Source organism: Neovison vison, chromosome 5, assembly GCF_020171115.1.
Source record: "Neovison vison isolate M4711 chromosome 5, ASM_NN_V1, whole genome shotgun sequence".
Classification (NCBI taxonomy): domain Eukaryota; kingdom Metazoa; phylum Chordata; class Mammalia; order Carnivora; family Mustelidae; genus Neogale; species Neogale vison.
The window spans coordinates 151,109,877-151,134,664 of record NC_058095.1 but is presented as its reverse complement, the minus strand read 5'-3'; the positions used below and the strand labels follow the sequence as shown (position 1 = coordinate 151,134,664).

The following is a 24,788-nucleotide window of genomic DNA, read 5'->3' as shown; positions in this document are numbered from 1 at the left end:
AATTTATAAAGCCAGTAAATTACTTTTCCATAATTGCAGTAATTACAGTCCTCTTCATATGTTCATACTTATTTCTCAGAATTCTACTACAGGAAATCATTTGTGATGAAGTCCAGATACATTATGAGAGTTCAGGGAACAATAAAAATGTTTTCCTAACATTAAAAAAAATTATTAAAGAATAAATCTGTTGTATTTATTCATCAGTTTTCATATATCTCACTCCTATTTAACCTCTTAGGATGTTTTTTGAGTTATCTTAATAAGAATACAGTGATAAAAAATTCTCATGTGATACTCATGAAGAGTGAAAAAGTTGTAAATTTATCCTGTTAATATCAAAATAAGAGAAAAATTAAATTAAAAATAATTTGATAGTAAAAATAATTTGATAGAATTTCTTATCTATCAGTCTGACAAAAATAAAAAGTATGACAACACATTCTGTTGGTGAGGCTATAGGGAAAGAAACAGTCACACCAGTGGCACATGGGAATGTAAACTGGTACAAACAAACCTTAAGGAGGAAAATGGCAATATATCTAATCAAACCAAATATGCATTCACATTTCAACTCCCAATCCCACTTCGAGGAATCTGCCCAGAAGATATACCTCCAAAAATACAGATGCACTAAGTTAATCATTGTAGCATCACTTATAATAGCAAAAGGTATTTCCAGACAAGGGAGTGCTATGCAGCTACAGAAAAGGAGGATGGTATCTACGGACTGATCTGGAATGATTTCACAGTTATGTAAAAACAGCATGTGTAAAAGAGTATAGGATGCCATCCTTCATGAGAGAGAAAGGGGGATACAAGAAAACACACAGGTATCTACTCGATCATGCAAAAAATGCACAGAAAAGATAAATCGGTAATCAAGTGGATTGATCAACCTGCAAATGGCGGGTTGGACTGGGATGGGAAGAAGGGGGGGTGGTCAGGCGTCAGTATAGACACTTTTCAGAATATAAATTCGGTGTATAGTTTTGGGACTTAGAACTACAGTAGGCTTTCACATTCTATCCCCAAATAATGAAATAATTAAAAGAAATGATGTAGAAGAAAATACATGAAGTACAAACTATAGCAAGCAAACTTCATTCCATGACCAATACATAATAAGATCACTTTCAGAAAAAGAGAAAAGAAAATAATCTAAATAAACTTTGAAAAACTGAATTTTGACTGAATCCTGTAAAGACAAAAAGAACTGTATAGAAATACTGTAGTCTAGCTGGTAGGGATGTTTCTTAAAGAGTTATGACTTAGGAACTCTAATTTAGGTATATACTAGGGCTAGGCAAACGCATTAACATATTGAAGATCATGAAAGCCACTTTCCCTTTTGGAGGCAGAAGTGACAAAGAAAAAATGAAGCTAGAATGATCTTTGTGGTGTTGAACAGCAATCAATGTGAACTCCAGCGTATATATCCATGTGGGCAGGGAGTAGAGAGATTGACAAATACATAAACATAAAAAAATAAATAAACATTTGCAAAAATGCATATGTGTGGAATAGACTATATATACATACAAAGAGAGAGACAGAGACAGAGTACAGAATAGAGTGTGTATATATGTGTGTGTGTAGATATATTCTCTCTATATATAAATTCTCTTTCTATATATATCTTCTAGCTCTGCACAAAGAAAGTTTTTTTAAAAAATTTTAAAAGATTTTATTTACCCATTTATATGAGAGAGAAAAGGACAACAAGCAGACTGAGGAGAGAGCCTGGTGCAGGGCTTGATCCCATGACCCTGCGATCACGAGTTGAGCTGCTATCAAGAGTCAGAAGCCCAAGCGACTGAGCCACCCAGGTGCCCCAGAAAGGCTTTAATAGCAGTGACACTCCAACAGCAATGTGCACATCCAGTGTCCAGATCTTGGTTTCTAAGATCATCCTTCAATAAGAACTGAGTGCTCCTTGGAGAAGAGATTGATTCTAGGACTGGAATAAGGAACATAAAGTAAGATTATGGGATAACTTGTGATGGCACTAATAAAGAAACCCCAAAAAAGGATGGGGAGCATGTCAGATCAATACAGGATCCAACTGTAAGGAGATCCCAATATACAAGCTAGAATAATTTAAGCAACAAAGAAAATACTACTATTGGATTTTACCCATAGACTAAAATAAATATCCATGAGTTCATACTAATAAAAATAAATCATTGAATAAATAGTTGGGAGGAAAAAAAGTCCAATTTTTGGAAAGATTCCAGTTAATACATAGAGAAAGAAGAGAGAAATATAAGATGGCCCTTTTGCAAATGCTACAGTAATAGGCAGGCAGGCAAGATCCTCCCATGGATGTGAAAGTCTCATCAGTGGCCAAAAGTGTGAGGAAAAGCAGGATAATAGCACAGACTTCAAGTGTCTCCTCCGAAATATGTATTATCCATATAAGGGAAAAATGGTAACTTCACAGTTGAAAAACCTAGCAGATGCTGCAATATACACTCTGACATGATACATAAGAAGGACATCACATCATTTCTGGAATACTCTTGCCCAATGCATAACCTTGATCTGATCATGAGAGAACATTAGACAAATCCAAATTGAAAACCATTCTGCAGAACAACTGACTAGTCCTCATCAAGAGTGTAAAGGTCATAAAAGATAAGGTAAACTGAGAAACTGACAGATTGAAGGAGACCAAGGAGATAAAACATGTAAATGCATGTGGAATCCTGAATTGGATCTTGAAATAGGAAAACGATAAACTAGCAAAATTAGAATAAAGTCTATACTCTAGTTAATAACATTGTATCAACGTCAATTTCCTGGTTTTGACTGTTGTATTACGCTTATGTAGGTATGTTGTTAACATTAGGATAAGCGGAGTAAAGGGTAGTGTATGTGAACTCCGTACTATTTTTGCAACTTTTCTATATAAGTCAGAAATTATTTCAAATAAGCATTAAAATGCAATTTCATTTCAAGCCATTGGTAAGTAAGTAGCCTTTAATTTGAAATTTCATTCATTCAGGTCAGGGCTTGGCTACAAGTATCTCTTCAAATGTTCAACAAAAAGATTGTATATGTTTGGGAGAATCTTAAGATATTTACATGACATAGAGGAACACTGTAAGCAAAAACCACATACTAATCACAACTCATTCTTAAAGCATAAAACATCATATATGATATTACCTGGCAGACAATGAGTACTCAATAAAAACTCAAACCTAAATCTTAAAAGAAGTCTCCAAATGCCTTCCAACAGGAAATAATTTGATGTTGGCGGCCTTATTCTCTCAATTAGCACAGATTACTGTGGTTTTTCTGGATAAAATGGACACAGATTTATCAGAGAGGATGACGGGCTCCTTCCTAAAATACCACAGTAGCTCTCAAGGGGCTGTTTCTCTGCCAGGTCAGAAATTTCTGATGAAGGAATTTGAAATTTATCTTTTAATCAATTTGTTGATTGAGGCTTATTCTTTATCATTTTGCATTTCCAAACTATTAACTTGGGCGCCTTAAAAAAATGCGCGGGTGTAGCTTTAAATTAAACTGTTCTTGTCTTACAATTTAAAGGTTGATTTAACAAGTGTGTGATGAACACCAGCAATCTGATGCCCCATGATCACAGATCAAATGGATAAGAATCGATGCATAGCACGGCAGAATTAAAGCGATTTTTAAAAAATCCTGAGGCACTCAGGAGAAATGGAATTTAATATCTACCAATTCCACATGGAAATTAAACACATCCTGAAACTAACTTCTCCAAATGGAATTCAAAGGAAAGGCAATAACTATTCAACACAATTCACTGTCAGATTTTATTTTTTAAAGTGTTGCATGGCCACTATTAAACAATTTGAAATGTTGATCTCAAAAGCCAGGACTCCCAAGTGGGTTAAGAAAAATAAATGTAAATCCTCCCGAAAAGACTGGAAGCCTGAATGCAGCCCATGGGCTCAACCTTTGATCGGAGCCACATGCAGCAACCTCAAATTATTGTTCTCAGGCTCGACCTTTCCTCTCACTTTGTTCTGGCAGCTTTCCAAAGAGGGACAGGTGGTTTTAGGGCATTTTCTTGGGTTACAAATCAAATAATATTTCATGGTTTTCACCTTTAATGGGCTAAGCAGAAGGCATTTGACAAAAGTCACCACAGAGGTTTAGAGAAATAATTTATACTCTAGGGCATTCTTAAATCAGTAACTCGGTACTATGGGATTAAAAAAAAAAAAAATCTCATTGCTCCTTGCAATGTTGCATTGCAATAGCTGGGTCGTGTATGTTTGCCTTGCTCCTTAGGGGGCGGGCTCCATGTTCAGAAACCAATGAATAGATTACACTGGTCCTCAAATGTGAAGTTTTCATTGGAGACAGTTGTGCCACAAGGCAGGCAATGAAGTCGGGGACTGCTTTCTGATACATGACATTCTTGCCAGTGAAGAAAATGAATACCCTGGGGCAAGTTTTTTTTTTTTAATAAAATTAACAAATTTCATGCCTTAACTTGAAATTCAGAACTTGGCAGTGGCCAGAAATGAACAAAATAATCCTAGATTTCATGCACTGAGAATTGCAAAAGCCAAAGCCAATAGAAAATAAATTTCCTCTTGGATTGACTGCAGTTATAAGATGTCGATGTGCATGATAAATATGACCATCCAGGAGTTCCTGAATCTTGAGAAAATATATTTGGGGGAGCAATCTGGGCCTGTCTCCACTGAATCATATGTTAAGCATTCTCATATTTGTACAGTTGACATCCTAACTACACTTAATTACAGAGGTTGGCGATTATAGATATAGGCTCATTCAGAGAATACATTTTGATGAGCGCTGTTAAACATTTAACATTTAGAGGGGAAGGCAGTAGAATTTCACAGGGAAGGAACATGCAGGCACCCGTGTGGTACCCAGGAGAAAGGATTCTGGGCACAATCTGTTGGAGTTGATTAGGAACGTTGGCCACCAAACTATTTGGGCTATGGAAACCCTCCAACGGTTCTTGGCATCCCCAGCTCCCGTTTTGTGAACACTACTTCAGAACACTACTATTTTCAGCATCCAACTGGATATTCCCATTTTTTGGTACCACTGTTTCTCAAATCCAGAAAACCATAAGCAGATTGAAGGAACCGATGTTCCCCATACCCCAAACTAGCTTCTGCATTTCCTGAGAGTACCATCTTCCTTGTGTGCCCTATCTCAGTCCTATCTGTGTGTTTTCTTTTCTTGCCCTCTACACCTAGGCACTGATACTGAGGCATGAAGTCCTACAAATCTTTAATTCCAACTCTGATGTGAGTGCTGTCTTCCTCTCTCCTTTTCTCCTTCCATGCTGAGATAACCCCTCCAGTTTCTAACACTAGTCATTTTACCCCTAGAATCCATCCTTGACTTGGCTGCCAGACTGCCACTTAGATCCCAGTCATCTCTGAATGAGAGGATACCTGTGACTTGCCATTGCCTACAAGACAAGAGAAAGTCAACTCTTTGGCCTTTCAAACTGTGAACAGTCCAATCCCGACCAATCTTACCTCCCAGGACACACCAGCAAGAACTTTCTTTCAGTGCTTGCTTTCTTTCAGTGCTTATTCACTTGAGCAAGGGTAAGTTCAACTCTACCGGGATCAGTCTCCTCTCTCAGAAATTTAGGCAACTGCAGAGCAGGGACAAGAACAATTAACTTCCTCTAATCTCGTACCTTCCGTTCTTACCAATTACCTCTCCTCTGGCCATTGTCCTGTGGTTTTCAGCTTATCCTTGTCATCTCTTTGGTATGTTTCTGGTCCTGGATATTGTTCCCCCCACTTTCTACTTTCTTTGCTATTTTTTTTTAAGATTTTACTTATTTATGAGAGAAAGAGAGAGAAAGAGAGAGAGAGAGAGAGAGAGAGAGAGAGAGAGAGAGGGACTGGGCAGGAGGAAGAACAGAGGGAGAATGACAGGCAGACTCCACACTGAGTGCAGAGCCTGATGCAGGGCTCAATCTCAGGGCCCTGAGATCATGACTTGAGCTGAAACCAAGAATCGGATGCTTAATAGACCGAGCCCCCCAGGTGCCACTGCTTTCTACTTCTTATTTTCTCCATACCTTCACAGGCTATTCACCTGAAAAAAGGAACCGTGGTGCATCTCCTTCAGTGGTATCCCTGTGGACATATCTCAACCCCTCAGATTAACATGCATTATCACCCAATGCTAAGAGGTAGATCATACTATCTCCAGTTTGTTGATGAGAAAAGTGAGATTTACGAAGGTTAAAAAATGTTCCTCAAGTAAAACACAGGTAATAAATGGTTACAAACTGAGGGTTGCAAAAAGGGAGGTGGTGTGGGGAATGGGGTAACAGGTTGATGGACATTAAAGATGGACACTGGGTGTTATATGCAACTAATGAGTCATTGAACACTACATCAAAAACTAATGACATACTATATGTTGGCTAATAGATTTAAACAAAAAAATAAATAGTGAAGTCAGGATTTGAACTCAGACAGCAATTCAAGGCCTACTGCTCTTAACTGTGTTGTATTCACTTAACCAAACTCCCACTTTGAAAATACACATTTAATCTCTTCGGAAAATTATGATTTCCCAGGATCAGGTAGGAAAGTGTTATTTCTTTTATGTCTACCATATGCACAATCTAGAGTTAAGCACCGAAAAGGCACCTAAATAAATAACTTTTGAAGATAACCAGACATACTCAGATGCTGACCCATCTGGACATTTGGGTCATGTCATGGGTATTTCGTGTTTCCAAAATACAGTAGCCACTAACCATATTATATAGTGATTAAAATATACATTAATTAAAAATAAATGGAAATTTTAGTTTCTCAGAAATACTAGCCATATATTAGATGCTCAATGGCTACAAGTGACTACATTTAGATTACTTAAAATTAAATAAAGTAAACTCCATTTTTTAAAACTCACTAGAGATATTTCAAGTGTTCAATAGCCACATGTGGCTAGTGGCTACTATCTTGGACAATATAGACACAGAACATTCCCACCATTACAGAAGATTCTATTAGATAGTGCTGCAGTACTCTATTTCTCCCAACATAACCCCACCAATCCATGTAGCCAGAGACCAAGGGTTAATTCCTAAAAACTTAGAGCGCTAAGTTTAAGAATCTGAGCCAAATCCTGGCATTGCAATTTACAAATTATACAAACTTGGACATATCACTTAGCTTATCTGGTCTCAGTTTTCCCGTCTATATAATGGGAATCAAAATAATCCTATTTCATAGGATTGTTTTAAGGATTAAAAGTATAAAGTGATTACAGTGCTGCCTGGTGTAAAGCAAGCGTCCAATCACTGTTAGCCATTATTGCTGCGGATGCAATGTTCTCCAGATGGAACCCAGAACCAGAAAGAATAAAGTTTCTTACAACTCTCTCATGGTTTTAGAATTTGGATACTATGATTTGTAAGTGAGTAGCTAGACACATTCAAACATTCTCTGATGGACAACCTCAGGAAACACATATCTGAATCTTCAAACACTAAAAGCAGTATTAGACACATATTAAATTGGGTCACCAAGAAATTGCTGAATACTTTATTCAGTAGGCATAGTAATTCAATTAAAAATACTCTAAGGCTGATTAATGAAGGGATATATGTATTTCACTTTATGGAATGACCTTCTAGAAGTCAGATCCTATGCATGATCCATACCCTTAAAACACACTGAGTACTGGTATTTTTAGAATTATACCTAACATTCTTAGGACTATTGACAATATCAGTTCTCCCATCTGATTGGGTATTACCCAAAGATTATAGACTATAGAATATCTATTACTATGTCAACACAACATTGAGGAGTTTGGAACACTAAACTATTTTAAAAATAAGGAACTAACCTAACAATCAAGGACATTGAATTTGGAAAACCATGGAGACACGTGCACAAGTGATAATATCAAAGGCTCCAAACCGTCTCCACTGGCAGTTGATGGTTATAGATTTTGAGAGTACTCTTCCTACTGAAGCCAGTGAATTCTCTTATGGAACCATGGTCCTGCTTCCCTGGGAGGAAAGCTTTCAAGTTCGTGGGAAACTACAAGAGAGATAGATGCCGGGCTGAGATAGGGCAGAGTCAGTTTCTGATTGAGTCAATCTGAAAACCACATCAGCTCTGGTGATAATTGTTACAACCCAAGGTCTCACATCCACTAACTTATTCATGGCCATTGGACAGTCTTCTTAGGCCTCTCATTATTTTGGTTCATTTCCTAAGCATTGAGATTTTAGTAGACGATATTGACTGACTGTTTTGACACTTAATTATGAGTGTTATCTTTCTAGAAGATCCTGAACCCTGGAGAATAAAAATGTGATGCATAGACATGCATCCCTTCTTGGCGTGATGTCATATATTCAGTGACTTGTTTTCATTTCTTTTTTGCAATTTTCACTTCTTCAGAGGTTATAATAAAGAACATTCTTAGCGTAGCAAATTATTTAAATCCATGCAAAGAAAAAAATTGAGGACATATCTTTTTTTATGTGGGATTTATATATAAGCTGTTATTTGAAGGACAAGGAATATTTCATGCTCTATTTTAATTTAAATTCTCTCCTGGCTACCTTACCAAGTATCTGTAGGCATGATATTTTTAAATGAATTATAAGCTCAAAGTTTTCATATATCATGAAGGTTCTCAAAGTTTAAATTACTCCCAAGGACATTTATATCTATTTCCCCTCCAGAGTAACCAATGAAAACATGCCTTTAACCATCAGAATAATTCATGGGTCCATCTCTTCTAACCTGGCTTCCACTGCTGGTTCCTTGGAGGGTTGTTGATAATAAACAAGCCACAAAGTCAAAAAGATGAAGATAATAAGATTCTAAAAGTCTCTATAATTGTTGTAGAAACAAGCCTGAGGAAAATTAAAACTAATTTCAAAAATGACTCAAATGTAAAGACATGATCAGCAGCAGTTCTACTCCTGAGACAATCATGAATTAAAGGAGCTTTTATAGCAATTTGAAGAGCCATCTATCTGTGGATAGATACATATGGATACTTAATTTTACATATATACATAAAGGTAAATGTTTACAGGAAAAGAAATCTACCTTATTAACACTAGTATTTTTTTATTTTAAATATTTTTATTTTTTATTTGAGAGACAGTGAGAGAGAAAGAGAGCGTACGAGTTGGGGGAGGGGGTGCAAAGGAAGAGAGAGAAGTAGACCATTCCCTGCTTAGCAAGGAGACTGATGCAGGGCTCCAACCCAAGACCTTGGGATCATGACCTGAGCCGAAGGCAGATGCTTAACAATGTGAGCCACCCAGGCACCCAATATTAGTATTATTAGGACATTTAATTGAGCACTGCAACATCACACAGGATTTATTATTTGGGTTAAAAATAGAGATTTTCACTTTAGTTGCTAATCAGGACTTTTACAGTGATCTAAACTCCTCAGAATTTCTCTCTTTCTTTCATTCTATTAAAACAGTCACTGCATGAAAGACTTTTTGGTTATGGTAGCTCTGGGACTTGTTATAAGTTTGCCATTTGTGAATAGCCACATAGTTGTGTGCTTTCTTTAACAAGCCACTTATCTAGCTCTATTTATATTTTTCATTTTTTGGTTTCTACAACACAACAATTTCTTCTACCTCATGCTACTCTTATTTCCTGGAATTGAAATTGCTAAGAAAGTCATCAAACTGATGTTCATAGTGTGTGAATTTTACTTGGGTTTCTGGGACTTTGGGAATTCATGTAATTCCATTCTAAGGAATCATCAAATATTTTTTTTTTTTCTGGGCATGCTAAAAGCCAGACATCCTGTGTTTTCGCTTCAAGTTGAGACATAATAGTGAAAACAATCACAATTTATTAAAATCAAATGTCCATCATTCAAAACAAGGTCTTTTGGATATAATTATCAAATTAAACCATTTACCTATAGAAAACACTGACACTGAAGTGGAAATTAGAAGCAAAAATCCTCGGCACAAAGGCAATTCTCATCATTTGTGATATGGTCTGCTTTCTCCTGGTAAACTAAACCCTTCTGTTGCTGGTTCTCATAGAAAATAGAGTGCTTAATAAGGCATAAGAGGAATTTCAGTGAACTTCCTATTATAACTGGAATATCTTGCATCCTAAGGAATGTTTTACTTGCAAAAATAGGTATGCCTTGTTACAGGCCATTGGTTGGTGTGATCATTGATAGCACCATGGATTCCAACCTGAAAGTCTAGTTCAGAATTTCATACTTGCAGTCATCAGTAATTATAAATTGAATAGGAGTTGAATATGTGGGAACCGGAATAGATGTTCGTACAAGACTTGGCACTGGGGGCAAAAGAAATTCACATGCACCTTTGAATGACTACTTGTCTATTGCACCAAATACTTTTAAAATTGATGTGTTTTGCCTGCTTTGATCCATGGGAAAATCTGCCTGATGCAGACCAGAAATCTCAGTCCCACGAATCCCTTCAGTTGTTGCCTCAAGATGAACATTAGTAAGTGTTCAGAGGTGAGGAAACGCCTGTTTCTGTGTTTGCTGAACAGCCTCTGACATTATACCATCCTTCAGGCATTAACCCGATGGCACCACATAAAAATACTTTCACATATGCAGAGTTCAGAAGTAACCCGTTCTCTAAACTTAGGAAATTGATAGCAAATGTAGCTCTTGAAAGACTGCTGGGTACCAGCCAACTGTTTTCTTTCTTGCTTTCTTTACTTTTTTCCTGCTCACTGAGTAGTTAGTACTGCTTGTGCATTCTGCTAGCATTACAGAGAGAACACAGCATATGATAAATGTCCATGAGAAAAGAGAAATACTGAATCAATGAGTATAAAAGGAAGACAGGGAGTGGGGCGGGGTTAGATTTCAACTGATAGAAAATAACTTTTTTTTTTTTTAATCTCTCTTGGTGCTTTGAGGAATGCACAAGGGCAAAAGCAAGTTCTGTAGCTAACGATGAGATCAGATTCTAAAATAATTGCTTTGGCTTTTGTTCCTCAATTTAAGAGTTGTGTTTCTAAACTATATTAATGAAAAGGCTCTTGTCTGATATAAGGCGGACACCAAGAAGCCTTGAAGCTTGCTGCTAAATATAATTCTTAAATTTTCCTTTTTCTTCAGCTGAAAGGAAATGATTTTCTATGTTTTGGGTCTAGAGGTTTTTAAAACATGGCATTTCGGGATCTATCAGCTAGAGTCACATCATATTTACTATCGAATTCTTTGTCAGGAAAAAAACTTACCAGATTTATATTATAGAATTTCTATGCTACAGAATCTTTGAAAGAGGAGCATCTTATACAAATGTTTGAAAATAGTTCTTTGTGTTTATTTTATATCCTGCTGAAATGCAACATTACACAGGACTGGGTAGTTTATAAAAAGAGAACTCAAGTTTATTTACTAGGAACACTAAATGCTTATCTAGCAACACACGCAAACACAAAGTTGTGAATATATTAAATACCTTGAGGACAAAAAACTCTTTCAGGTCCTAAGAACGTAGTATGTGTGCAGAAATGGCCATTTATCACACAGGACTAGTCATTTGACTGACCTACCACAGCTTCCTGGCATCTGGCTCTAATTTACAACTTGATAGCAGTTGTCACAATGAAGGAACCAGGTTCATTATCTGATTTGTTTCTGCCATCCCTGCACTCACGAGTCCATTAACAACAGAGATATGTGTTTTTTAAATTACTGAATTAGTCATACTTCCATTAAAAGAGCAGACCTCCAAAGTGAAATAAAGCAGCCTTGTACGACATTGCCTTCCATTTCTCTGTCTAGCGTGTCACTGATTCCATCAGAGAACCTACGGGGAGCTCTCTTCTCAGCAGGCAGGACCTCGTCCTGCTCTAGCCTCATGCTGAAACCAGAACAAGGCCCACACCAGGCACTCAGTTGTCTTCCTGAATCTCAGGAGATGAATGGAGGGTACTCCGAGCAGGGCCTCTGGGCCAGGCACAGGTATAGTGCCCACCCAAGACTTCATGTTGGGGCTCTCGTGCCAGTTTTCTGTCTTTGGGCTGTCTTAGACTTAACAAATGGCTAGTTTGAAAGGAGGAAGCCCAGAAAGTTTGATACCACTGACTTGTATGGACAAGCTGCTTTGCTATATGGACAACTTGTATGGACAGCTGCTTTGCTGGCTTTTCTTTTCCTCTCCTTCCTTACCATTTCCTCCTTCCTTCCTTTTCTACTTCTCCTTCTTTTTCTATTGAAGGACAGCTATAGATCAGGGAACTGAACCTTTTCTTGAGGAAAATGAACACAAATTCTCTAAATCTTCTCAATTCAAGTCAGCGACAGTGGTAGTGGTGAGACTTATTCATAAAATGTTTAAAAAAAAAACCCAAATCAAATAAGTATTAACGAATCAATGACAGGTCACACTAGATCCACTGAAATTGTCACAGGGAACGTGTGACTCTTTGGGACCTCTAAGGTGTTCCAGCAATACTATATGTCATGGCTGTCCAACAGCAATTATGTCTGACAATGTTAATTCAATACAGTCTTATTACTGTTCTAGATCTCCCAAGGTAGGGCTTTCCTGACACTCTGGTCTAGATTAAGTCTCCAGCTCCACAGATACTTAGCATCAGTGCTTCTATTTTCCTAACACTTTATCACAGTTGACTATAACTCATTGTCCTGCATTAAGTTCCCCTAGGGTAAAAAATGTACTCAACTGAATAAGAGGCCAGACACATACATTTTTTACACTAGGGGAAATTTTTTTTTAACCCTAGTGAATTGAATTAATAGGTTAGGATCATTAGAGTCTTGGGATAGCCTAAAATATTAGGCTACGATGTCCGGACACAAACATATTCAGGTCTCACTTTTATGGAACGATCGTGATGCTAGTCTTATATTTGCATTAGTAAGCATCCTCCAATACTTTAGTGATAAAAAAACAAAAAAATGTTACAGAACAAACAGAATGTCTGCCTTTGGTCTCATCAGCATCTCCCTCCCCACATCCTTTTCTTCTTCTCTCCAGTTCTCACAGTCTATAAAGTCTTAGAAGCTACCAGATGTTTAGAAGGGGCTGCCCCCCACCTCCTAGATTTTAAAGTAGGCGCAAAACTTATTGCCACTATGTAAATGTAATTTTGGCCTTAACTTCTGCGCTTCTGAGCTGGCTGTAATCTGCCCCCTGGCCCCTTGTCAAACAGAACAGCTCTTATCTGTGGAGTGTTGGTATCAATGCCAAACACTCAAAATAACCACAGGATAGGACCGAAAACAAGTTCTGCCCACAAACGGTTTCCTTTTAGGAAATTTTAATTTACATAAACATTTTCTGGGAAAATGCTTTTGCATTCAGGCAACATTCAAAGGCTAGGCTGGAATCCGCTGAGTATGAATTGACAGCAACACCTGGGGTAGCGCCCAAGCTGTGCCTCTCAATGCCTCAAATTACATTGTTCTCTTCCAGCATCGTGCCTGCTAGTGAGAGAAGACTGCACCCCACACTTGGGTCTCTGGGGTCCTGCCCAGCTCGGGGGAGTGGCCTAGCACGCCCATCCGCTTAGGTGTCCCAGGTTGTGGCTGGGCTGGACTCCGTCCTGGGGAATCCCACCTGCTTCTAGAAAGCAGCCAACAGTTCTGGCAGAGATGAACTGAATGAACTGACTTTCATGTTCTCTAAAATGGGTCTAGAAGCATCTTCTTCAAAGTTGTCAGCAACTTTTCAAAAAAGCCCCCAAAAGCCCTTTATCTAAAGCTCTTTTTCCTACAATAGTTAGTTGATAAAAAATCTTTTGAACACCCACTCTGCACAGGGACATAGAATTAAACGTCCTCAAGGAAAACTATGGAAATGCCTCCCGAGAAGACTACTGATTTTTTTCTAGGACTACAAAGAAATGAAAATTGACAAACTACAGAACTTCAGAAGTGAATGGAATGCCATTAGGGTTTTTAGCTGAACACTTAAGACATTTTACTTTGTCTGTGAATTGCCTTTCTTTTGACAAAACCAACAACAAATGAATTCAAAACAATCACAACTCATTTGCAATTAATTTGTGTCAGGGTAAAGATTATGAAAATGTGCCACCGGTTCAGTTCTTGCTTTTATTGACTACATTGCATGGTGCTATTAGCCTTTTTGATGAGCACACAATTTAAAAATAGAACACTATAAAAATGTATAAGCTGGGGCATGAATGTAGGGGACAGAAATGGTGCATTCAACTCACAGCAACAGGAGGAAAAGAGATTGATAAAAAGATGGTAGAAGCCCAAGATGCCAACAGAGAAAGATATATACAGATGCCAACCAGAGAATGGGCTTTCGATATAATTACTGTTGTGTTACTGACTTGCTCCCTGGTCTTCTCTGCTGCATTCATGAACCCCCTGAAACACTGTCATCTTAGATGCATATGTGTGGAAAACAGAGTTGGCACATTTGACTGATTGATATAATCAACTTGTGAATGAACACTTCACGTCTGGACAAGTATTAGCAAGAACATATTTTGCTCCAAAAGTCTGTGTTGGTGGTCAATTCTCAGTGCCATAGCAGAACCAGAAGAAAGAAAGAAAGAAGAAGGATTATTCTCACTGATATCTAAGACTAATAAAAAACCATGAGGTAGGGTATGAGATATATTAATGGAGGGCTAACTACCAGGTTCCCTTTTCATTAAAGTACAACCAATGCACGCTGGGTTCAAATTTTAGTTTTTAAATCAAATGGCTTTCTAGACATTCAATTCCACATCTAACTGGCAACCAGGAAACCCAGTTGAATGAAAGTATAAAGATTTGTTTTATGTTAAAACAGCCAACCAGCACTGAGGAGAAAAAGCCAAAAGGAAGTCACTGTTGCTCTTATGAATTAAAAGCCTATAATCTCATTCTTAATCATGTCCTGCTCTAAGTAACAAAATCCACACACTCACTTTCATCAATAAGGTACAGGCTAAGCAAAGACAATTTAACTGTGCTATAAATTCAGGTAGTCTCAACTGAAAAGTATGAATAATCTGTATGACTTGAAGTGGGATGCTACAAGGTTTAATCTGTTTTTAAAATATGCAAATATTTTTAGATTTCTTGATGAGAGAGTACTTTTTGATTAGCATTATTTGGTTGGAGTGTCTTTGCCAAAATTAATCTAAATATATATTCTAGAAGATCAAGTTATTCTTATATTTTAATTCATACTCCCATCCAAAATCTTAGCAAAGAATCATCATGTTTGAGTTAGAAGGGTACCTTAATGATTAACTTTTTAAAACACTTCCTCATTTTTCAGATAAAGTAACCCAAGATCATGCAAACAGATTTTATACTCCCACTACAGGGAGTCGAGAACAGCATTTCAATTTATTCTCCCTGAAATGATTTCTGGGGTTTTGTTAAGATGAGTTCCATTTGAATCTACCCACTCTCAAATCTTTTTTTAAAACTTCAAAACCATTTTCTTTGGCGTTCCTAAGCATAATAGCACGTTAGCCTGTGGGTGACACAGCCAAAGCCGAAGGCTTGTAACCTAAGCACATCTTCGTACAGGGGGCTTAGGTTTCACTCCATTCCAACACGTCTTAGATCTTTCCCCCCCCTCCTACCCGAATCTTAGATGTCAGAAGGCGTTAGGCGTGCCTTCTGGTTTCGAGGTTTGCATAAATGATGCCGCCGACAGATGTCGCGATGAGCGCCACTCTGCCTGTCACCGTGCAATTGCGAGTCAATGCAATTGAAATACTTTATTTGAAGGCCATTTGACAGAGGGGGGAGAAAACACATTTACTCTTTCAAGGCCTCTGTGTTTTCCGGGGAGAAGCCTGCCTGTAAAATGTGTCCTTTTATCCTTGGATAGCAATTTGGGAAATATCTTTTGACAGAGCGACTCCCTGAGCGATTTCTGCAACCGAAGACCTTGCCTGCATCTTCCCCAGCCTTTTTCCTCCTACCTTCCGAAGAAGGCAAGGCTCTTTGGAGCCAGTGAGCGGGAAGCATTCTTCTCCACACAAGGGGGAGGGAAATTTGCATATTTTAGCAAAACTATTTGAGCTCGTTTTATCATGGACGTTTAAGGAAAGAGCTGTTTACTAATATCTTTGACTACGATGCGGTAATGCAAATAAGAACCAGTGCTGTGGATTTGTTTTTAATGAGATTTTTTTTTTCCTTCCCCTAACTTGTCCATTTCCACAGGAAAGCTCCCAGAAATTCAACAAAGATACCTTTCCCTTTGCCAGAGAGATCAGCGAATTCAATACAGGACCCTCGTTCGCAACATACCATGGTTTCTTCTTCTGCGTCTTATTTTTTGGATTTAGAAAAGGAAGAACAAATGCAAAATCATGTTAAAAATTTGCTAAAAGCTCGTTCCTGGTTCTGTAGTGAATTCACTTGGTCTCTCTACGCCATTGCGGCGTCGGAGCCGCGCATCAGGCCCACCACCCCGACGGAGATCTACGTCGGCGTCATGACGTCACAGCTCCGCGGGAACGCCCCTTACCTATGAACAGATTCCATTCGGTGTCCAGATCAGCCTGATTGGCCAGGCAGCCCTTCATGACGTTGAGGCAGTAGTTCTTGCAAGGTCTCACGGTGGGAAGACCTCGGCAGTACGGGCAGTAGAGCATCTTCATGAGGGCTCGGATGCACCCCGGGGTCGGGCTGACCTGCCGATTGATTGAGAAAAAAAAAAAAAAAGAAAATCAGAACTAAGACGTGCGGGAGGGAGACAAAGAGAAGATGGAACTCATTTTCTCCTTGAAAAAGCAAAAAAAAAAAAAAAGAGAAATGGCTCCAAGAAACGCCAGCAGCTACTAGGATCTTAACCCTTTGTCACACCCGATCCAAGCAAGCTAGGCAGGTCGACGTGGTAATGATCAGTTTTCATGAAGTGTCCCCATCCACATTTTGATATCTGTGTCATTGCAATACAGCCCTGAAACCTGGACGCTGTTTCATTGCATCAGAACATGAAATGAGGTAATGCATGTGAAAGCAATTTGCAAAGTTAAAAGCTCCATAAAAATGTAGGTATGATTAAAGTTTAATGTGACACCTTTGGAAAATTTTCCAACTGGTTATTTGACCCTGTTTCTAAAGGAGGCTGGCAGATCTACTTCCTTTGTACCTAACTTTTTAAAAAAGGATCAATATCAACTCGTCTGGCATTTCTAAGACCCAGGCCTGCTTAGAAGCAATAGGAACGGCCCAGGCAATGTCTTCAGGCATTTGAAGCTTTGCGGTTCTGGGAACTTTGTGGAAAATGGACCCATGGTTGAATGTAGGAAGAAATCCTCGCAGTACTTCACAGGAGCTTCAGCCAGCAATGAAATGGCATTTGCCTTGAATAAGAAAAGCTGAGGGGCTTCTAAGTTAATCAATTCTAGGTTAATCAATTTGGATTCATTGAAAATTCTTTTTTTTTTTTTTTAAGATTTTATTTATTTATTTATTTGACAGAGATCACAAGTAGGCAGAGAGGCAGGCAGAGAGAGAGGAAGGGAAGCAGGCTCCCCGCTGAGCAGAGAGCCCGATGCAGGACTGGATTCCAGGACCCTGAGATCATGCCCTGAGCTGAAGGCAGAGGCTTAACCCACTGAGCCACCCAGGCATCCCTCATTGAAAATTCTAATTTAACTTCAATTTGACTTTTCATTTGACTTTCCAGAGGAAAAATTATTTAAAGCAGCATGAACCAATGACAGAAGAAGATACAGAAAGCTCTTATGACTAGACACAAAATTATTACCGTATTTATCTGGTCGGTTCCCATAATTTTGGTATCTTAGTTAAGTAACCATCTGTTGCTGATCTTGTGTTCTAGACCCAGGAAAAAGCCTTACTTGTATCATTTGGATCTGCTGGAGAGTTAGAGTCTTATCAGACAGACCTGGGCCCACAGGTGGGCTTTCCATGTCAAGAACACATGGATACTGACAAAGCATAATGTCCAAGTAAAGGTGAGACAATAAAAGGTAGTTCTGTGTAAGGAGGTACTTGCCACTACTAGAGCCAATCTCTGTCGTTTTATTCTTTACCTAGAAACCTCATGTGAATTTGTTTTTAGCTTTTTAACTTGAGTGTAGTTGACACGCAATTTACATTAGTTTCAAGAGTACAACAGAGAGATCCAACATCTCTTTACTTTATGCTGTGCTTACCTTAATGTAGCTACCATCTGTCTCCATACAACACTATTATAATAATACTGACTGTATTCCCTATGCAGTACCTTCCGGTGGGTTATTCATTCCACAACTGGAAAGCCTTTTTCTCCCGTTCCCCTTCACCTGCTTTGCCCCTCACGCTCTTCCTTCTGGCAACCATCAGTTTGTTCTCTGTATTTAGAGGTCTGATTCTGCTTTTTGTTTGCTTGTTCCCTTGTTTTGTTTTTTTCAGATTCCACTTATGAGTGAAATCATATGGTATTTGTCTTTCTTCACCTTTGAGGGTTTTTTTTTTTAAGATTTTATTTATTTATTCTTTTTTTAAAGATTTAGTTATTTATTTTATTTCTTTGATAGATCACAAGTAAGGCAGAGAGACAGGAAGAGAGAGAGGAAGGGAACCAGGCTCCCCGCTGAGCAGAGAGCCCAATGTGCGGCTAGATTCAGAACCCTGGGATCATGAACTGAGCCGAAGGCAGAGGCTTAACCCACTGAGCCACCCAGGCACCGCTATTTATTTATTCTTAAGAGAGAGAGAGAGGCAGAGGCAGAGGGAGAAGCAGGCTCCCCAAGGAGCATATTAGGTACTCCAAATCAAAAAGTACAGTAAAATATAATTGGCCTTAATGATATTTAGAGAATGGCTTAGTATCTATTAATTTTACAACTTAATCTTCCAATGAAAAATGAAACAAACAAACCAACCCATGAGAACAAAATTGAAGGGTCTGGTGACTTTTAACTTGAGCACACATTTGTGTCACAATATCATCTTCCCCAGATGAGCTATTGTGTGAAAACACCAAATTTTATCCACACCTGAACAATATTATCTTAAAACTTTCTTTCATCCCCTTGGATCCCAAGACATTCACAGAAAATAGAGAAAACACATCTGTATTCTCCATATAAGATTTAAGTGGAATTTCAGATTCTTGTGCATTTTACTTATTTGATATGGTGGCTGTCCTATAAATGTGTGTCTGTAGGATTTTATTTTCCATAGCCATGTGACTTCTCTCCTGACCCTGATGCCTTTCTCCTGGAGTCCAACCCTATTTTTCAGGCGAGCTGGCTAAGGAATTTCCTCCTTTGACTCTGCTGGATTTTTGGTTTTCTGGCTGTTGGTATTACAGTGCTTTGCATCTTCTCCCCCAGTATGCCAATGTAAACTGGGAGCATTTGTCAGTACTAGGGATCTCTTAGGCAGTGTGGACTCCGTCATCATTATAATCTGAGCTGCTCTGCAAAACATGCAGGCACTGTGATTATGATTCGGGTGCTCAGTAAGTGCTTTTGAATTGAACTCTCTATTGTGTTTCTCAATTTCTTGGCCATATTGATATTCTAAGAAGAAAAGACAGATCGTTGTATACATCTTAGCATTCAGTTGTTACTTTTTAAAGTTTGTTTTCAAAGGTAATCATTGATTGCATTAATTCCAAAGCTTTTTTGTTTTGTTTTGTTTTAAATTGTATTGGACCCAGTACAGTTTTCTCAGTCTGACATTTTAGAAGAGTTTCCAACTCAAGGTTGCAACCAACAGAGAAAATTGAACAGCCTTAATAACCCAAAAGAACAATGTTGTTCAAGTTAAATGTGACTCTTTCAGTACCTTTGGAAATGACATCCCTCCTGGTCAAACAAAGGGCATTTGAAGAAGAAGAAAATGGAGTGTGGAGGATCAAAGTTTAAGCTTTCATGTTCACAGGCGCATATTTGTTGAATTGACATAACTGCATGTGTGAATTAAAATAAAATATAAAAAATCATCACTTCAAACTGAAGACTTTTAGAAGTAAGCCTCTGAAAAGAAGGTTGCTTTCAGTGCCAGTTGTGTGAGGGGTGTTTCTATTTTAAAATATTTTATAGTGTTGGGGAACCTGGATGGCTCAGTGGATTAAAGCCTCTGCTTTCGGCTCAAGTCATGATCCCAGGGTCCTGGGTTCGAGCCCCGAATCAGGCTCTCTGCTCAGCAGGGAGCCTGCTTCCCCTCCCCTCTCTCTGCCTGCCTCTCTGTCTACTTGTGATCTCTGTCAAATAAATAAATAAAATCTTTAAAAAATATTTTATAGTGTTTTATAATGGTATGATTTTTTAAAAAGTATCTTTTTATTTTGAAATCAATATAGACACACAAGACGCTGCAAAAACAGCAGAGTCCTAGGTACCCTTCCCTCACCAATGCCACTTGATAGTGACATTTTCAACAGCTGTGGTGTGGGGCACCTGAGTGGCTCACTTGATTAAGCATCTGACCCTCGATTTCAGCTCAAGTCTGTGACCTCAGGGTCGTCGGATGGAGACCTGCATCGGGCTCCACATTCGTCATGGAGTCTGCTTGAGATTCTCTCTCTTCCTCTCTCTCTGCCCCTCCCCATTCTAAAGCTCTTTCTCTCTAAAATAAATAAATAAATAAATAAATCTTTTTAAAAATAGCCATAGTACAATATCAATAAAAGGAAACTGACCTGGGTATGTTGCCATGAACTAGTCCACAGCCCTTATTCAGTTTTCATGATTTTTTTCAACTGACATTCGTTTGTGTGTGTGCATATGTGTATACACATCTGTGCAATTTTATTCCATATACAGATTTGTGTCATGATATCACAATCAACCTAAAGAACCTTAATCACCACAAAGAACTCCTTGGTGCTACTTACATACTACCCCTGGTTCCTGACACCTGGCAATAATCCATTTTCCATCTCTACAATTATGTCATTTCAAAAATGTCATATAAATGGAATCACATAGTTGTCTTCTTTTAAACTTAATTTTTTTTAACTGACCATAATGCCTTTGAGGTCCATCTAAATTGTTCCTCATTCCTTTTTATTGTTGAGTAATATTCCTTTGTTTGGATATAACAGTATTTGTTCAACTCTTCATTCACTGAAGGATACCAGGGTTATTCCGGTAGTTGGCTATTAGAAATAAAATTTCTATGAACATTCATACATAGATGTTAGTGTGAATGTAAGTTTCCGTTTCTCTGGGATAATGCTCAAGAGTGCAATTGATTGGTCAGTTCCTTGCATCTTGGGTTGAGTCCTTCTGTTAACTTCTTTTGAAGCTGTTTGTATATAAGGACATCAATAATCATTGTATAGTTGAACAGTTTTTGTAATCATACAATTTGTAACTAAGTTTTCTTATAAAATAACAGAGAAATAAATAAAACAATGTAAAAATAATTGAGCTCTTAGTTTGCAATCTTGTGCTTTTCTGTTGTTTGTGTTTCTTTTTTAAAAGGTTAAACCAAGATACACTGAAACATGACAGGAAATACAAAAGGAACCCTTTTGTAAAGTTGTACTGGGAGAGAGAACTAAGACCTTCTACTTAGCTTCTCACCTGTATCAGGATGTTATAGCAAGTAATTCTTAATTTTCTAAATGTGGTTTGTGGAATAGCACACCCTTACCCATATGATAGCAATTCATTTCAGGTCTTTAATACATGTTAAGACTTTTTTGTCACAGGACCAACATTTATGCATTGATGCTCATGTTAGCAATTCTAGTAGTAGTTAATGTAAAATAACTCTGTCACTTAAAATATTTTTAGAAAACAAGAAAACATGTGAAAGTTACAAATCTAAATTTATACTCAATGAATATATATATATATATATATATATAATCAAATAAACCTATTTGACTTCTGCTCCCATAAGACAAACAAGTTAATATAAGTAAATTATTTAACCAGAATAAATTAAAAATGTATTTTAAAGCAAGAATCCATGCCATTCTCCAGTTGCTAACCTACGGTTGTAAGAAATGATGAGATGTTTCCACTCATCCTTTTAATATATCATGAAATTGAAGTGTCTTCTGAGGTCCTTGAGAATGATTACATTAAATTCAAAGTAGTTTCGTGTTGAGTAATTTTAATTTTTTTTAACAACCTATAACCTATAAAAAGGCTTCGTAGGAAGTTCACAAGAACCTCAATTTGTTTCTTCTTTGTTCAGTCAAGCAATTTTCATTCATCCAGCATTTGGGGGGCTGAATAAAGAGATCTCATATCAGTGTCAGGATTCTCAGAATACATTCATTTCCAGATCACTTCAGGAAAAAAGTTATGTGTCTCAGGGAAATGACTGGAAAGGGAACCCATGAACGGGCATTTCGTTTAGAACTGAGAAGTTGGGAGTTGTCAGGGAAGGATTCTAAAGAAAGCCATGTCCCAGCTATCTGTAAGATAATTACAGAAGATGGATGACATCACAGAAATGGTGAAGTAGGGAATGCTGAGAACCAGTCCTTCCACTGAAGAAACGATTAAGATGCAAAACATGGAAGATTCAGCTTTCTCAGAACTTTGAAATTTAAATTAAAAACAAACAAACAAAAAAGCCAAACAACAACAACAACCCAAAAACCTTACAGCCACCAGGAGACTGCTTAATAGAGACTGCTAAATTTCAGTAAAAAGGTACTATGACACATTAAGCCTCAAGATATTTGTAAAAATCGCAATCATATGAAGTCTGTTCTCTGACTACAATAGAATGAAGCTGGAAATTGGTATCAAAAGGAAAATGAGAAAATTCACAAATTAAACCACAAACTTTTATATAATCGACAGGTTAAAAGAGAAATCACTAGGGAAATTAGAAAATATTAAGATGACTTAAAGTGAAAACACAACATATAAAAACTTTCAGCCATAGGGACGCCTGGGTGGCTCAGTTGGTTGGACGACTGCCTTCGGCTCAGGTCATGATCCCGGAGTCCCGGGATCGAGTCCCACATAGGGTTCCCAGCTCCATGGGGAGTCTGCTTCGCTCTCCGACCTTCTCCTCGCTTATGCTCTCTCTCACTGTTTCTCTCTCAAATAAATAAATAAAATCTTTAAAAAAAAAAAAAAACTTTCAGCCATAAATGCCTACATTAAAAGAAAATAATCTCAAATCAATAACCTAATGTTATACATGAAGAAATTAAAAAAGAAGAGCAAACCAAAGCCAAAATTAGCAAAAGAAAGGAAATAATGAAGATTACAGTGGAGTGGAGAAAGAACTTTGGTTTTAGTTTGCTCTTCTATTTTTAGTTCCTTAAGGTATAAAGTTAGGGTACTGATTTCAGATCTTTCTTCTCCAGAAGTTAGGAGAGAGGTGTGGGATCATTTTACCCTTTGACCCTCTAGAAAGAATCAATCCTGCCAATACTTCTGTCTTCAATAAGACTTCAATAAGTCTTCAACAAGACTTCTGGCCTACTGAACTGTGAGGGAATGAATTTCTCTGGTTTAAATCACTAGTAGTAAGTTATGGTGGCCAAGGAAAATAACACACACACCAACAAATGAGATAACAAATAGATAAATTACAAGAAACATAATCTACCAAGACTGAATTGTGGACAGTTAGGAAATATGACTAGATCTATAATAAGTAAAGAGATTGGATTGGTAATCAAAAGTCTCCCAACAAAGAAAAATCCTGGATCAGATGGCTTTATTGGTGAATTCTACCAAACCTTTTAAGAAAACTTAACAAAAGTCCTTCCTTACTCTTCCAAAAAATGGAAGATGAGGAATATTTCCTAATTCATTGTAAAAGACCAGTATTACTTGATACCAAAACCAGACAAAGATATAGTAGGGAAAGAAAACTATAGACAGATACCCCTTTGTAAATGTAGATGAAAAACTCCTCAACAAAATCCTAGGAGACTGAAATCAACAGTATATTAAAAAATTTATACAACATGACCAAGTAGAATTTATCCCAGTAATGCAAGGTGGGGGTGGAGTTTACATAAGAAAAATCGATTGGTATAATTAATTGCATTTATTAAAAAAAGGGGAGAGGGGAAACCCATATGATAATCTCAGTTGATGCAGAAAAAAACACCTTCATAATAAATACATATGGAAATACACATATGGAAAACTAGAAATATACAAGTAAAAATAAACATATAGAAAACTTGAACTAGAAGGGGGTTTTCTAAGCATGATAAAGAGCATTAACCCACAGCTGACGTCATACTCAATGGTGAAAGACTGAAATATTTCCCTCTAAGATCAGGAGCAAGACAAGACGGCGTGTTTTCACCACTGTTGTTCAAGATAGTACTGAAAATTCTAGCTGGAGTCATTGGGCAAGTTAAGGAAATAAAAGTTGTCAATTTGAAAAGGAAGAATTAAAACTATATTCACAGATAACATGATCCTACATATAGGAAATCCCAAAGCGCACACACACACACACACACACACACACATTATTGGAGTTAGTAAATAAATTAAGCAAAGTTGCAGGGTACAAGATCAACACACAAACATCCAATGAGTTTCTAACACTAGCAATAAACAAATTAAAAAAGGAAATCGGAAATTAAGAATTTATAATAGTATCTAAAAGAATAAAATACTCAGGAATAAATTTAACCAAAAAAGTGATAGAATTTTACACTGAAAACTCTTAAGCACCATTGAAAGAAATTAAAGGAGGCCTAAATCAATGGAAAGATATCCTGCATTCATGTGCTGAAAGACCCAATATTGTTAAGATAGTGATACTACTCAAAGTAATTTATACAGTCACCGCAAACCTTATCACAATTCTAACAGTTTTCCTTGAAGAAATGTAAAAGACAATCCTCA

The 24,788-nt window shown here is 37.6% G+C and overlaps 1 protein-coding gene across 2 annotated transcripts in view; it reads right to left on the bottom strand.

Moving 5' to 3' along the window:
* Positions 1–24,788, bottom strand: part of GPC6 (glypican 6) — a 1,094,872-nt gene that overhangs the window by 329,814 nt on the left and 740,270 nt on the right. For both annotated transcript variants that reach the window (XM_044249953.1, XM_044249954.1), the window contains exon 4: positions 16,499–16,664. In XM_044249953.1, the coding sequence (XP_044105888.1) occupies positions 16,499–16,664 (166 nt within the window). The remainder of the gene's footprint in view (positions 1–16,498; positions 16,665–24,788) is intronic.